This window comes from Helicoverpa zea, chromosome 14 (genome assembly GCF_022581195.2).
Source record: "Helicoverpa zea isolate HzStark_Cry1AcR chromosome 14, ilHelZeax1.1, whole genome shotgun sequence".
Lineage (NCBI taxonomy): Eukaryota > Metazoa > Arthropoda > Insecta > Lepidoptera > Noctuidae > Helicoverpa > Helicoverpa zea.
In genome coordinates this window covers 2,263,258-2,276,463 of record NC_061465.1, presented here as the reverse complement: position 1 = coordinate 2,276,463, position 13,206 = coordinate 2,263,258, and the positions used below count along the sequence as shown (strand labels likewise).

Below are 13,206 nucleotides of genomic sequence, written 5' to 3'. Positions count from 1 at the left end.
AAGTTTTTAGATGAAGATTTTATCGAAACTGTGTTCTCGTTTTTTTGCAACGACGTGTAATAGTTTAGATGTTTATAATTATGGACAGCTTATAGTGTTATATGATTATTGTACATATAAATTAAAAAATGTTTACCTGTAACCAGCATAGTCCCGGTGAAACGTTCACCATTTACAAGTATTTTTGAGTACGCCGAATGTAATTAAAATCAATGCCTGTTAATTTTCTGTGTATTAAAAATCATTTACTTTAGGTAATACAAAAACGTATCTACAATTAACACTACGTGCTAAAATTAAATTATAATCTTAAGGTACCCTAAAAACTAATACAACAGAATTCATTGAAAGCTATCCAGTAATTTGATTTGGAAGTAAACAAACGTATTCTCAAGGGAAAAATACATCATTCGAGGCGCACCACTCGATCACCTTCAGGCATTCAGGCTTATGGAAGATGGAAGTTCTGAAACACTTCCCAGAAGATTTCTCAGAAGCGTTACAAACCAGCTTCTTCATTTTGAGTTTTTTTAATATCAGGTGAGTATAGGTATTTTTTGTGAATAGTCGTGCTTCGATTTTCCGGAAAACTACATTTTTTTCGTCAAATGTGTAATACATTTTATTTTAAACCACATTTTTCCCGTGGTTTACCCATGTCCCGTGCAAATTATGTACTGCTCGTACCGAGATAAAATATCGCCTATGTAACTCGGGAAGAGTGTACCTTCCCAGTAAACGAAATTTTTAAAATCAGTTCGGTAGTTTTGGAGCCCTTGGGGTGCAAATAAACAAACATATTTTTCCTTCTTATTATTTTCGTATAGTATAAATGCATCATTATTATGATTAAGGATCTATCAAAACATCATCCACTTAAGGCTAAGTGTACGAACGAAATGTTCTATTTTATTTCCATCATTGCAAAGAAAAGTCATGAAAGCGACACATCTGCCGAAGCAACAAAAGATTTTCTATTTTCTTGTTCCAAGAAGAAACTAAGATAAAAATTTAATACCTTTGAAATTAGACTCTCAGAAGCTTTTGTTACAAAGTCCTACTTGAGTTTCTGTAGCAATCAATAAGTAGGGAATGAGAATAAAAGTTTCATTTGCAAGTCTTGCAAATAGAGTATCAGGTAATTTGTTTCTTCGTATCACGTTTACTTGTAGGTACAGAAATAAAATCCGGGTATTCTTCAAAATTGATTTAAAAAAGAGTACTTGTTAAATATAAGGGCTTGAATCAACTATAATCTGAAATCTAAACTTAAAGTTTAGTACGCAGTTGTGCATATGACTCAATAATGTTCGGTATTGTAATTGCATCCGAATTTGACTCAATTTAACATTAAAATTATCACATGCTTGGTCACAAAATGATTACCCATCTTTTGGTTCAATACACTTCCCAAAAGCTAGACCAAGAATACCATAACACAGTCACTAATATAAGAATGTATTTTATGTGTGTCTAGTACCTATTTTTTTCTTCTAGATACTTGCAGGATGATCTATCATTTATACAGAAGAACTGGCGTTTCAGCTACTTAGTCCTGATTGTGATCATCCATGTAGTCACCTTGGGTCTTCATCTGCCAGAGCTAGTGACAGGAGACGAGATGTCACAGTTTGCTTATTTGATTCCTTCTATTTTGGTAACTGTACATGGTAAGCTTTTGGAAAAACAATAAAATTTTCGACGTCTGTTTACCTTTTTTGTATAAAGTTATGGAATCAGGCGTTACTTTCTTAAATCTATGGTATAAAATGTTTAGAATATTATGTAGCGTTAAGTTGAATCGTCGACAATTCGGGCGCGGCGATTTTTAATGGTTTAATGACATAAGTATTCATTCACAATTTTTAGCTATCTTCAAGTGTTTCGTGTTGCTTCCAAAAATAAAAGAAGTGTCCACATTCTTAAGGGAACTAGGCTCCCTTTGGAGAGTGAAGTTTACTGAAACACAGAAGCAAGAAAAGGATAAACTACTTTTGAGACTCCATTTGGTAAATAGAGGTAAATTGTATTAACACATTTGTGCATTTCTCTTTCACAAATAAGAATTAACTTACATAAAAAAATTGAAATTCTCAGTTTGACCTGCATGTATGTTTTTGCATGATTGTATCTGAATACGACTGAACCGATTTTGGTGCGGTTTTTGGCACAGTACTTTTCAGGCTTAGGAGAAGGTTGAAGGTATATTATTAAAGTTGTTTTTATTTTTTATCCCAATTAGGTATGAAGGTCCTTATATAAGTGCTTATTATTTTTCTGTCATAATCTTTCAGTTAGCTTCTGGATATCAGTATTCGGGACGAGCCAATACATGCTGTCACCTTTAGCTGAAACTTTGATTCGAAAGTTTATACTGAGACAAGACTGCAGGCTGATTCTTCCATTTGATTCAGTCTACCCATTCAATCCTACGAAGAATTGGTTTATTTACATCATCACGTATATATTCCAATTTTATTCTTGTAAGTTGAATATTTTGATTGCTAATATGTCACTGTTTCTATGATATAACTTTGTTCAAGGGTTACACAGAATTGATTAACGTAAAGCGTAGCAGCACTGTTACAGCCTTTTTTTTAAGCCTAATAGCCTAGTAGAAAGGTTGCGTCAATTTTACTCTTGAAGCTGATTCTGTAATCATAGTCATTTATTTCTGTGAACATTTGTGCATATACAATTAACATGCGAGATATCCTACTTATATAATCATCCTACTTATATATATATATATATGTATATATTATTATAAATGTGAAAGTTTGTGAGAATGTATGGATGTATGTTTGTTATTCTTTCACGCAAAAACGGCTAAACCGATTTGGTTGAAATTTGGTATGTAGATAGGTGATACCTTGGATTAACACATAGGGTACTTTTTATCAGCACACCACGCGTGGGAAGCTGCTGGCGGAAGCTAGTAAGTTATATATGTATGTGTATTACCATTTAATGGCTGTGTTAATTAAAACACGTTATGGGCAATACTTTGTCAAAAATCTCGGAACTTAATTTTTTTTTGCAGTGTTTCTCTTAGTCACCGTATACTCGGGTGCTTCATTGATAATGGTAACATCTTGTGGACTTCTAACCACAGAGTTCATAATGCTCAAAGACGATCTAACTAGAGTAAAGCCCAGGATGAAAATAAAAAGAAATGAATTATCAAAAAATGATGATGATAAACCAACTATAGAACAGTTCGTTGAACGACACCAGAAATTGCTAAGGTTGGTTTTTTTTTTTTTTTTATCTTTTATTTTTAGAGGCTTAAACGCTGCTGCGTTATGCCAGCCTCGTAAGGTTTTACACAAATTAAATTAAAAAAACACATAATAAACTCGATATACAAATTAATCAATAAAAAATTTAGTGAATTGAATTAAATATTGTGCATTCAAAGACTCGATGCCAGAGCCATTCGATATAATCGATGGCGACATGCACAATGACAAATCCCACGCCTTACTTGAGAGACAACCCGAAACAGAATATAAAAAATTAACTAAGGATTGAATGAAAAAATAAATTAAAATAAACTGATAATAAAATACACGAACTAAAAAGAATCTCTCCTCAAAAACACATCTTTTACAAATTTATAGACAGCAACACTCTGTTCCGAGAGAGGTCTCCCAAGCAAAACATTAACTCCACCACTATACATATCGCTACCGATCGCCGTACACAGCTGTAGCCTCAAGTCGTCGAATGCACAACATTCTAACAGAATGTGGTATAAGTCGTCCACTACTTGATGAGTGCAGGTATTGCATAACGGGGATGGTTTCACACCCATCAAGTGCAGAAACCTATTAGCAGGCACATGGCCTGACCTTATTCTAAATGCTAACACTAAAAGTTCTCTCGGCATGTTGCCCACGTCAAACCAAGGAGCTCGAGGCAGATCATGCTGAATAGTTCTGTACCACAGACCTTTTCTTGCTGTAACAAAACTAAAATGTTCCTCCCACAAATTATGACAAAACTTTTTCATGTGAGGAATAAGCTCAGTAAAATAAGGGTCGCCGGGAATAACTATGCCATCAGCAATAGCCTCGGAAGCTAGCTTGTCAGCCATTTCATTTCCCGGGACACCTATGTGAGAAGTTATCCATTGAATTTTAATATTTACAAGTTGTTTCTGAAGAAATTGTATACTCTTTAATGCCTCGTATGCAATCGGCATGCCTCGAACTCCGGATACACAACGAATCAAATGCTGTAAAGCGCTCTTGGAGTCGGTCATAATCACAACATTCTTATACGGCAAACTGTGAACATAGGACAAAGCTTCTACTATAGCCGTTAATTCAGCTCTCATGATACAGGCGTCATTGCACAATTTAAATTTCATACTAGTGTTTGTTTGGACATCAAAAAATGCTGCGCCAACACCATGAACACTTTTAGAGCCATCGGTAAATATAAAATAATAACTATCGTATCTACATCTAAACATATTAGAAATCAACATTCTTAAATTTGCCACACTCATTGAACGCTTTGGTACACCTAATTCGTCAACATTACAAATAACACAATCTCGAATATTAATATTTGATACCCAAGTATCCAAGCTATACATGTCTAATATAGGGGACTTATGCACAATATTGTTATTGAACTTATTATGAATATCAATCAAAATGGGTTTATTCTTATTCCTCCAATATGCATTGGTGCACAAAACAGATAGTTCTTGTAATAAAGATAAAGTTGCATCATTGGAAAAGGAGTTCAACCTCAGCCAATACCTGCAGGCTAGCCAATATCTCCTCACAAATAGTGGTGACACGCAGAGCTCACTCTCCATCACACAAATAGGTGTTGAACGAATGAAACCACCACAAATTCTTAATGCACGATTTTGTAAAACATCTAGTTTATACAAATGCGTCTTAGCACTATTACCGTATAAAAAACTAGCATAATCAATTCGACTTCTAACAAGTGAGATGTACAGTCTCCTTAAATGTTTCGGATGAATGCCCCAAGATTTCCCAGCTAAAGTTTTAAGAATATTTAAATATTTGTAAGCTTTCTCACATGTCTCGTTTATGTGAGCTCCCCAACGAAGTGATGAATCAAGCCACAACCCCAGATATTTAATTTTATCAACAACTTTCAATTCCTTTTTATTAATACTAATGTGGACATTCGTTAAGCACCTAGACCTACTAAACAGACAAACATTTGATTTTGATTCCGACAGAAATAATCCCATCTCACCTAAATTTTTAACAAGAACATCTAAAGCTGTGTACAAGTGACTGATGGCTGAATCTAAATTATGTTTACTTGAAGACACATAGAGAACAAAATCGTCTGCATACTGTGATACATTACAGCTAGTGATTGATTTACAAATATTCATAGTTGCAATATTAAACAGGAGAGGAGATAATGGGTCACCTTGAGCTAAACCTACACTTGCCTGTCTTACTAGGATACCATCCATTCCCGTATCGATTTGTAAATACCTTTGACTCAAATAATTAAAAATATATGTACAAAGCTTCCCCCCAACCCCAATTCTATTTAACAAGGAAATCATTCTATTAATATTTACATTATTATAAGCGTTATTTATATCAACAAAACATGCAATAGTGGCCATATTTTTAGAAAACCCAATCTGAATGGATGATATTATAGTTCGGCCATTCAGAGAATGCGTTCCTGACACGTCGCGATTGAACTGACGACGTAACTACATTCATTGATTATTGATATAATAATGTTGTTTTAATGCTCCTCAATTGTTAAAACGGTAAACAACCAGCAAAAATATTTTTATCGTAACTGCAACGCCATTGCAAAGTTACGTCGTCAGTTCAATCGCGACGTGTCAGGAACGCATTCTCTGAATGGCCGAACTATAACCGTGTTAGGTTGTCCAAGCACGAGCGTGACCTACGAAAACCAACAGTGGAAGGAGACAAAAGGTATGATTTCTCTACGAACCATTCAAGACGTTTCAGTAAAACTCCATGAAATACTTTACATGGGCAAGACATTAGGGAAATAGGCCGCAGGGAATTAGAACTATTGGGGTCTCTACCGGGCTTAGGAATCGGAACTACCTTTATGCTTCTCCACTGGTTTGGTATTATACCAGTTTGTAGTATTAAATTATATATATGTAACAAAAACTTTTTACCTGTAACAGACAAATTGAAAAGCATAGAATAAGATATATTATCTACGCCTGGCGACGTATCTTTGTGCTTCAAGCAATTTAACAATTCAAACAATGTTATATCTTCTTCCATGGCACATGAACCCTCCATAAAAAGTGGTGGTTCCTCGCAAGCTAAATCAGGTGTCAAGGATTGTAATAGCTCTCTACATTTGTCAGAATCAACACAACGGTTACCATACCTCCCACCTTTTACCCATCTCATTCTTTTCCACATCTCTGACGCGGATGTTTCTGAATCAATACTCGTGCAGAATTCCTTCCAGCCCGTAGAACGAGCTTTGCCAACCAATTTTCGGGCTGTATTTATTTTAGCCATATACATATCATAATTATCTGGAATAGGATTACGTCTTAATTTTGCCAATGCCAAGCGTCTCTCGGCTACGGCCTTAGACAACTCTGAAGTCCAATAAGGTTTCGGTACAAATTTTGCTGTAGGATCCTGACAGATTTTAATCCATGGAATTGTCTCTTCAGCTACCTGATCAATTTTGGATGCAAATAAGTTATAAGATTCCTGAACACTCAACGAAAGATCTACATTAGCGAACGCTTCTTCCGATTTTTCGCGGTATTCACTCCACCGAGCTTGCTTAAAGTTACGTCGCTTTATGAAATTATTTACAGATTCATAACCGTACTTCATTTTGATTACGATGTGATCACTGCCTAGTGACTCATTTGTAGTCTCCCAAGACATTTTTGTAGCTAGATCAGTAGAAACAAATGAAGCATCTGGAGAAGATTGTTGTAAAAATCCATTAACAGACTTAATTCTTGTAGCATTTCCATCATTCAAACACAAATAATCTTTATCAAAATAAGCGTCATATACCATCTCTCCCCGTCGATCAGTCTTATTTGACCAGGTTATATGATGCGCATTAAAATCACCAACAATTAATGTTTCTTTATCAAATCTGTCAAAAATATAATGCCAGTCGGACTGATTAGTAATAGATGAGGGGGGGGCAATAAATTGAAATAATGTTCTTTATTCCAGGCACATTAAAAACTTCGACGATGATCATCTCAATACTAGAATTGGGATGTACAACATCTCTGTGCAAGACTTTAATTGACTTATGCGTTATAACACATACACCTCCATAGGAATCCAATCTATCCTTTCTGATAATGTTATAGTTACTAATATTTAAAGATTTGTCAGAAGATAACCAAGTTTCACTTACAACAGCAATGTGTATCTTTTCCTGTAGTAACAAACATTGAAAATCATCTGTTTTAGGGCTTAAACTGTTCGCATTCCGCTGTAGAATGGTAACAACTCTATTTTTTGTGTTGAAGTTCTTATCCATTGTTAGAGCACCCTAGTACCTCCAGCAAAAAATCAACACTCAGAAAACTCTTCAGGAATGACTTTAATTCTGTAGTAAAATATTTTATAACTGCTATTATTTTGGCTTCCATGCAACTGTTTCCACTAAAAATTTCTTTTATATTCTTCAAAAATCGTTTTAGACTGAAATCATGCTTTTTACGAGATTTATCACCTGATTGGGACTCAGTATTCTCTATATTTTCTGCCAAAAATTCCGATATCTCTTCATCCTCAACTGGGCATCTTATTTTTTTACGCCTGCCTTTCTTGACTTTTGTAATTTTATTTTTGAGAGTCTTCTTAGAACGAACCAAAAGTTTATTCGAATTCAGAATAGGAGACATTCTATCTTCATCCGAATTTTCAGTAGGCAGGAATGACTGCTTGACAACATCTGAATAGGATTTTCCAGCCTTTACCTCGGCTCTAGTAAATTCATCGACAGTAAATAAATTCGGACTAGGTACTACTACATTCTTATTTTCTTTATTTTTAATAAGAGCCATTTTGTATGTGCAATTATGTTTGCACATTATATCTCTAATTTCTTTTTCACGTAAAAATGCCGGGCACTTGCTTTTCACCATAGACATGTGGTCTCCTTTACAATTAACACATTGAAAATTAATTGTTTCACAATTGTCATGCTCGCCACCACATTTCGGACAAATCTGCTTTTTATTAGGACAAAATGCTTTAATATGTCCGTATTTCCAGCATTTTGAACACTGGGTAACAAGGAAATTAAAAGGCAATACTTCCATCCTCATACCGTACGCAAAAACAAACGGAGGTAAAATAGGACCTTGAAAACAAATGCGAATACTCGCACTTGCAACCCATTTGCCTTCATCGTTTCTCCGGCTTAAACGTTTTACGGATAAAATATCAACCTCACATTCTAGTATGTCCTTAATGCTATTGTCATCCAGATCGAGGTCTATTTCTTTAATTAAGCCGTAGGAAACATTTACCTCATTAGTCTTCTTACAGACCCATCCTCTTTGTTTGATAGATGCAGAAGATAATAGTTTATCTGCAGCATAGTTACTTTTAAATCTAATCAAAATTTTGTATGGACTTTTGTAAACAATCCTCATTATTTCCGGAATTTTTTCAATACTTAATAATTTTGCTAGCGTAATCTGTTTCGGAAGGACTTCTTTTGATATAACCGATACTTCAACATATTCAGGATTATCACTCACGAACGATTTTCCTGGAGAAAATCCAGAACGCGGTGTAGTAACTTTAGCTTTCTTACCACGCTTTCCCACCGTAATGAACTCTCCATTCTGTATATCATCATCCGGACTTGAATCATCTCTGCCTCTTTTATTCCCAACTTTCAAATTGCTTTCAGTGTCACCCTCTTCTAAATCAGACGTACCATCAGTATTGTGTATCATAGCTCGTAAGGTCACAGAGCTAGAATGACAGCTGCTACCGTCCTCCTCGTCGCAACCGCTTTCCATTATTTATAGAAACTTTTTTATGAAGAAAAAAATGACAAATGCCAACTTTGACAATTAAAATAAGCTGAAATTTTATTTAGAAATTATGCTGAAAAATGGTTGTATCACTGGTAATTTGTGACACAAACACCATAATTATGTCCAAAGAAATAATATGTTTTAGTAGTAACAGTCACTCACTTCAAAACTTACACAAACTCACATAAAATAATTATTATACCGGAGCAAAACTAAACAATGTTGTCGCGTCTAAATCACGATGACAGATGTAAGGTTGGTTGTGAACTAAAACAAAATGTATATTTACAATGGCCAAATTGGTTTTGAAAAAAAATCGCAGAAGAGGTGATTTTTGATGGTTGTCAAGATGTAATTTGTGATGAGAGAATAAACATTTTTATTATTTATTTAGTTATTATTTTGTAAGTTATGTAATTTCTATTTGTTAAATATTTGTCTGTAGTTTATAACATATTCCTGGGAATTGGTCCTTTATTTAGTGTGTAATATAGCATATTCTATGAATCAGATATTCGGATATAGATTCCCAAAAAAATCATGGAACAGTATTGGTTTGGTACAACGACTTATAGTTTTTGCTATGCGGAAATGTTTGCCTAACTTCCAGCATAAGTAGCACTATATTCTAGAGTTCTGTGCCACATGGAAGTTATCAAGAGCTTCAACTTCACTGAAACCCATATCATCAATCTTTATTACGAGTACCAGTTTTTCTGGTCTCGTGCCAACAATACCAAAAGTTTTTCCGCTGTAACTATGTCCTCACCCTGAGAGACCAATGGCCTATGTAATATAAGTGATCCTACTTTTTCCTATTTTATGGCGTGTGAGAGTAATTTTACCCTCTTTTGGGCTAGTTTTGTGAAGTATTGTGTGAGGACCTCGTTATTTTTGAAGCTGGTTTTGAAATATGTTTTTTTTTTTTTTCATGACTTTTTGAACTGCACTATCTTTAATTACTTGAAAATATCTTTCTTAAATCATACTTGGTCGCCTGTCATCACTTAATTCAATTTTTATTTAACTCGTAGCCTGCATTTTGGTCCGATAGCTAAACTGTTTCATAAATCAATTTTCCATAACATTTTTCAATACTACTACTCTATTCCAAAAACAGCATTTTCATGCTAAACTGTTTTCTATTCTAACCCCTTGTATGGCATCAAAGCCGACATAGGGGTGGACATAAATAAAACATGTATTTTATTTGTTGACAGGCTATCTCGGCTGCTGGATAACGCATTCAACGGGATGGTATTCATAGATCTATTGTTTGTCGGCATCACGGTGTGCGCTTTCGGTTTCATGGGACAGGTAGTTATTGGTTTTTGGAGAAGAGTAATTTGAATAATCGTGTATAATTAATCGGTAGTCTTTACCGATTAAGTTTCTCCTTGAGTTTACGGTTTGTATAGTTCGGCCATTCAGAGAATGCGTTCCTGACACGTCGCGATTGAACTGACGACGTAACTTTGCAATGGCGTTGCAGTTACGATAAAAATATTTTTGCTGGTTGTTTACCGTTTTAACAATTGAGGAGCATTAAAACAACATTATTATATCAATAATCAATGAATGTTATAATTCAGTCAGTTCAATCGCGACGTGTCAGGAACGCATTCTCTGAATGGCCGAACTATAATCACTAACTCCATGTTTATCAGATAGGAAAAGTTATAGTGTATCCCAACAATACAAAAAATAGGAAACACCAACGATCAGAATGAATTATAACGTTTGCTCTCTGACTGATAAATAATCTTCACTACAACCAATAATCAATCCGTTTAATAAAGGCCGAAACGCACAAACTACTTTATTAAAAAGCCCTGTAAATAAAAACACGGCTATTATAAAGCACCGAACAACCCGAAAATTTACGGCCAGCGAAGGGGAGCGTCATTCCAATCGTTTGTATGTAAATTGAGATTCCACAAATTTTATTAAAAGAGTCGCTCGTATAACAGAAAAGTTTAATCCGTTACCCAATTTGGGACGCTGGAAGTCGGTTTTAAAATGAGGCCTTTTGCTACAATCTGCACTTTATGAAAACTTCTTTGCTCTGCAGTACATGGAATACAATTTGTGTTCTACGCTCAGCGTTCTTTCTCGAAACAGTGAAAGAACATCCTCAAACAATTGAGCTCAAATAAAAATGTTTAACAAACTCCACAAAAGCTGGGTATCTTTACAGTAAAATAGGTTGTGCGATGAGTAGGAAAATGGCGGCATGTTCTACTGAATATTTGTTTAGGATATACTCTGGAAACAATCACACCCCACAGTTGATTAAAAAAGATGTATCCTGAACAATCATCCTTTGGTAATTTTGTCTGAAATATTGATTTCCTATTATGTCATATTCTCGTAGTATGGGCACTGTAATATAGTACATTCCTGACTGATGTTCTAAAATTTCTCATTCGATTTTTCTACTAAAAACAGCCTTTGACGAAGCCCCATCTAAGCATACACGAGGTACAGTTAGCAGTATCGAAAAAGCTAGTAAGCTTTGTGAATCAAAAAACATCGTGGCGCATTAATTGCTACATCATGTTCACTATCTACTCTATTCCTCACAAAGCAAATATTTGAACGAGTATCAGTTATTCCGAGTCTTATTTGCGAATGCTAGACTTTCATCCATAAGAGTAACAGCATACTGCAGACTTTTTAGTCGGCCGACAGTTGATCCGATAGCTGGCAGTTTTTTAAAGAAAATCTTTGTTTCGTTCAAATATTTCAGCTTTTCTGCGAAATACCTGATCTTTGTAATGTGTGTACCACCATTTATTTTCATAAGCGCACACTAGAAACTTTGGGCCGGCTGATGATAGTTGATTTGGGCGCATATAAATCAGTATGAAGATGAATTTAAGTATACACGTAACAACAAACAGGCATGTGGCTGGCTATCAGACCAACCAAGTATTTTGAAAAAAATATTTTCTCCAACCATCGGGACAACTATCGGCCGACTGTTTAGTCTGTAGTATGCAGTTACTTTAAGGGTACGTTCCTCCGATACACGAGAGATATCTTGCTTTAAATATTCCATTTAATTTGTAGGCCTTTTGTGTTTTGTTTTTTCAGTTTACACGCAGTACCATGTACAAGCTACTGAGTTACTTAGGAGTAGTCTCGTCTTTGCTGACCGTTTTGTATTTATGTTTCTACGGCGAACAGCTCACGAGTGCGGTAAAACTTTTAATACTTATTAAGTAAAGTGTTATTAATTAACAAGACTTTGTTGATGTTTTATAGCGATGTTGGCTTGTTTCGAGGCCAGTAGAATGTTAAAGGGAAGACAGCAATAATTTTTCTTGACGATTGAGATTTTTGAGATGAGTTAAAAGTTATTTTTTTTATTATTGAATGCCGGTACGTTTTTCAGAGTGCGACCATCGGGGATATGGCATACGAGAACTTGTGGTACAAAGGAGAGAAGCAATACAAAATGACCATATGGCTGATCATCAAAATGTATGTAATCACTAAAAGTTTATATCATCGTTATATTGGCTTCTATTAAAAATAAAACTTTTATCTACATACTTTATAGAAAATAATATTCTTGTGATTTGTGCACTTACTGCTATTTTTTTTTTCTAGAGGTCAAAACCCGTGTCGTCTTACATCTCTACGGTATGCTGACGTTTCTTTGAATATGTTTACATCAGTAAGTGTTATATACGTCGTCTTTTAAATGTAATTTCTTTACATAGCTGAAGCCTCGTTGTATGTATCGTTTACTTTACGTATCCTCTATTGCAGGTTGTAAGTTCTACATGGTCCTACTTCTCATTGATGAACAGCGTCTATTCTGAAGAAGAACTTTAATTATTATTAAAAATTAATAGAAGAAAACACTACATTTATCCGCTAACTTTAGGCGCGCTAATGCACATATAATTATTAAATAAACCGCAACCGCAAATGATTTGCGTAGGTACTTATATCAGTTGAAGTTGAAGAAAATTTCACAATACTTATCACACTGCACGCGACTTTTTAACTTATTGTATGATACTAGTCATTAAATAAACTAAAAGTTTGCTAAACTACTTACTTATACATCTTAATTTTCCCTTAATCTTTATCCTAAACCTCCACCTAAATTAAAGTGTCACACAAACTAACAAAAA

General features: G+C 34.8%; 1 protein-coding gene across 1 annotated transcript; it reads left to right on the top strand.

Annotated features, from left to right (window-relative positions):
• Nucleotides 1-346: 346 nt before the first annotated feature.
• Nucleotides 347-12,971, top strand: LOC124636550 (odorant receptor 13a-like). The gene is made up of 10 exons (XM_047172682.1): nucleotides 347-540; nucleotides 1,498-1,670; nucleotides 1,870-2,019; nucleotides 2,295-2,483; nucleotides 3,044-3,248; nucleotides 10,279-10,375; nucleotides 12,155-12,259; nucleotides 12,456-12,544; nucleotides 12,674-12,740; nucleotides 12,836-12,971. Exons 1-10 carry the CDS (start codon nucleotides 458-460, stop codon nucleotides 12,899-12,901), a joined length of 1,224 nt encoding a protein of 407 aa, XP_047028638.1. The 5' UTR covers nucleotides 347-457; the 3' UTR covers nucleotides 12,902-12,971.
• The last annotated feature ends 235 nt before the right edge of the window (nucleotides 12,972-13,206 follow it).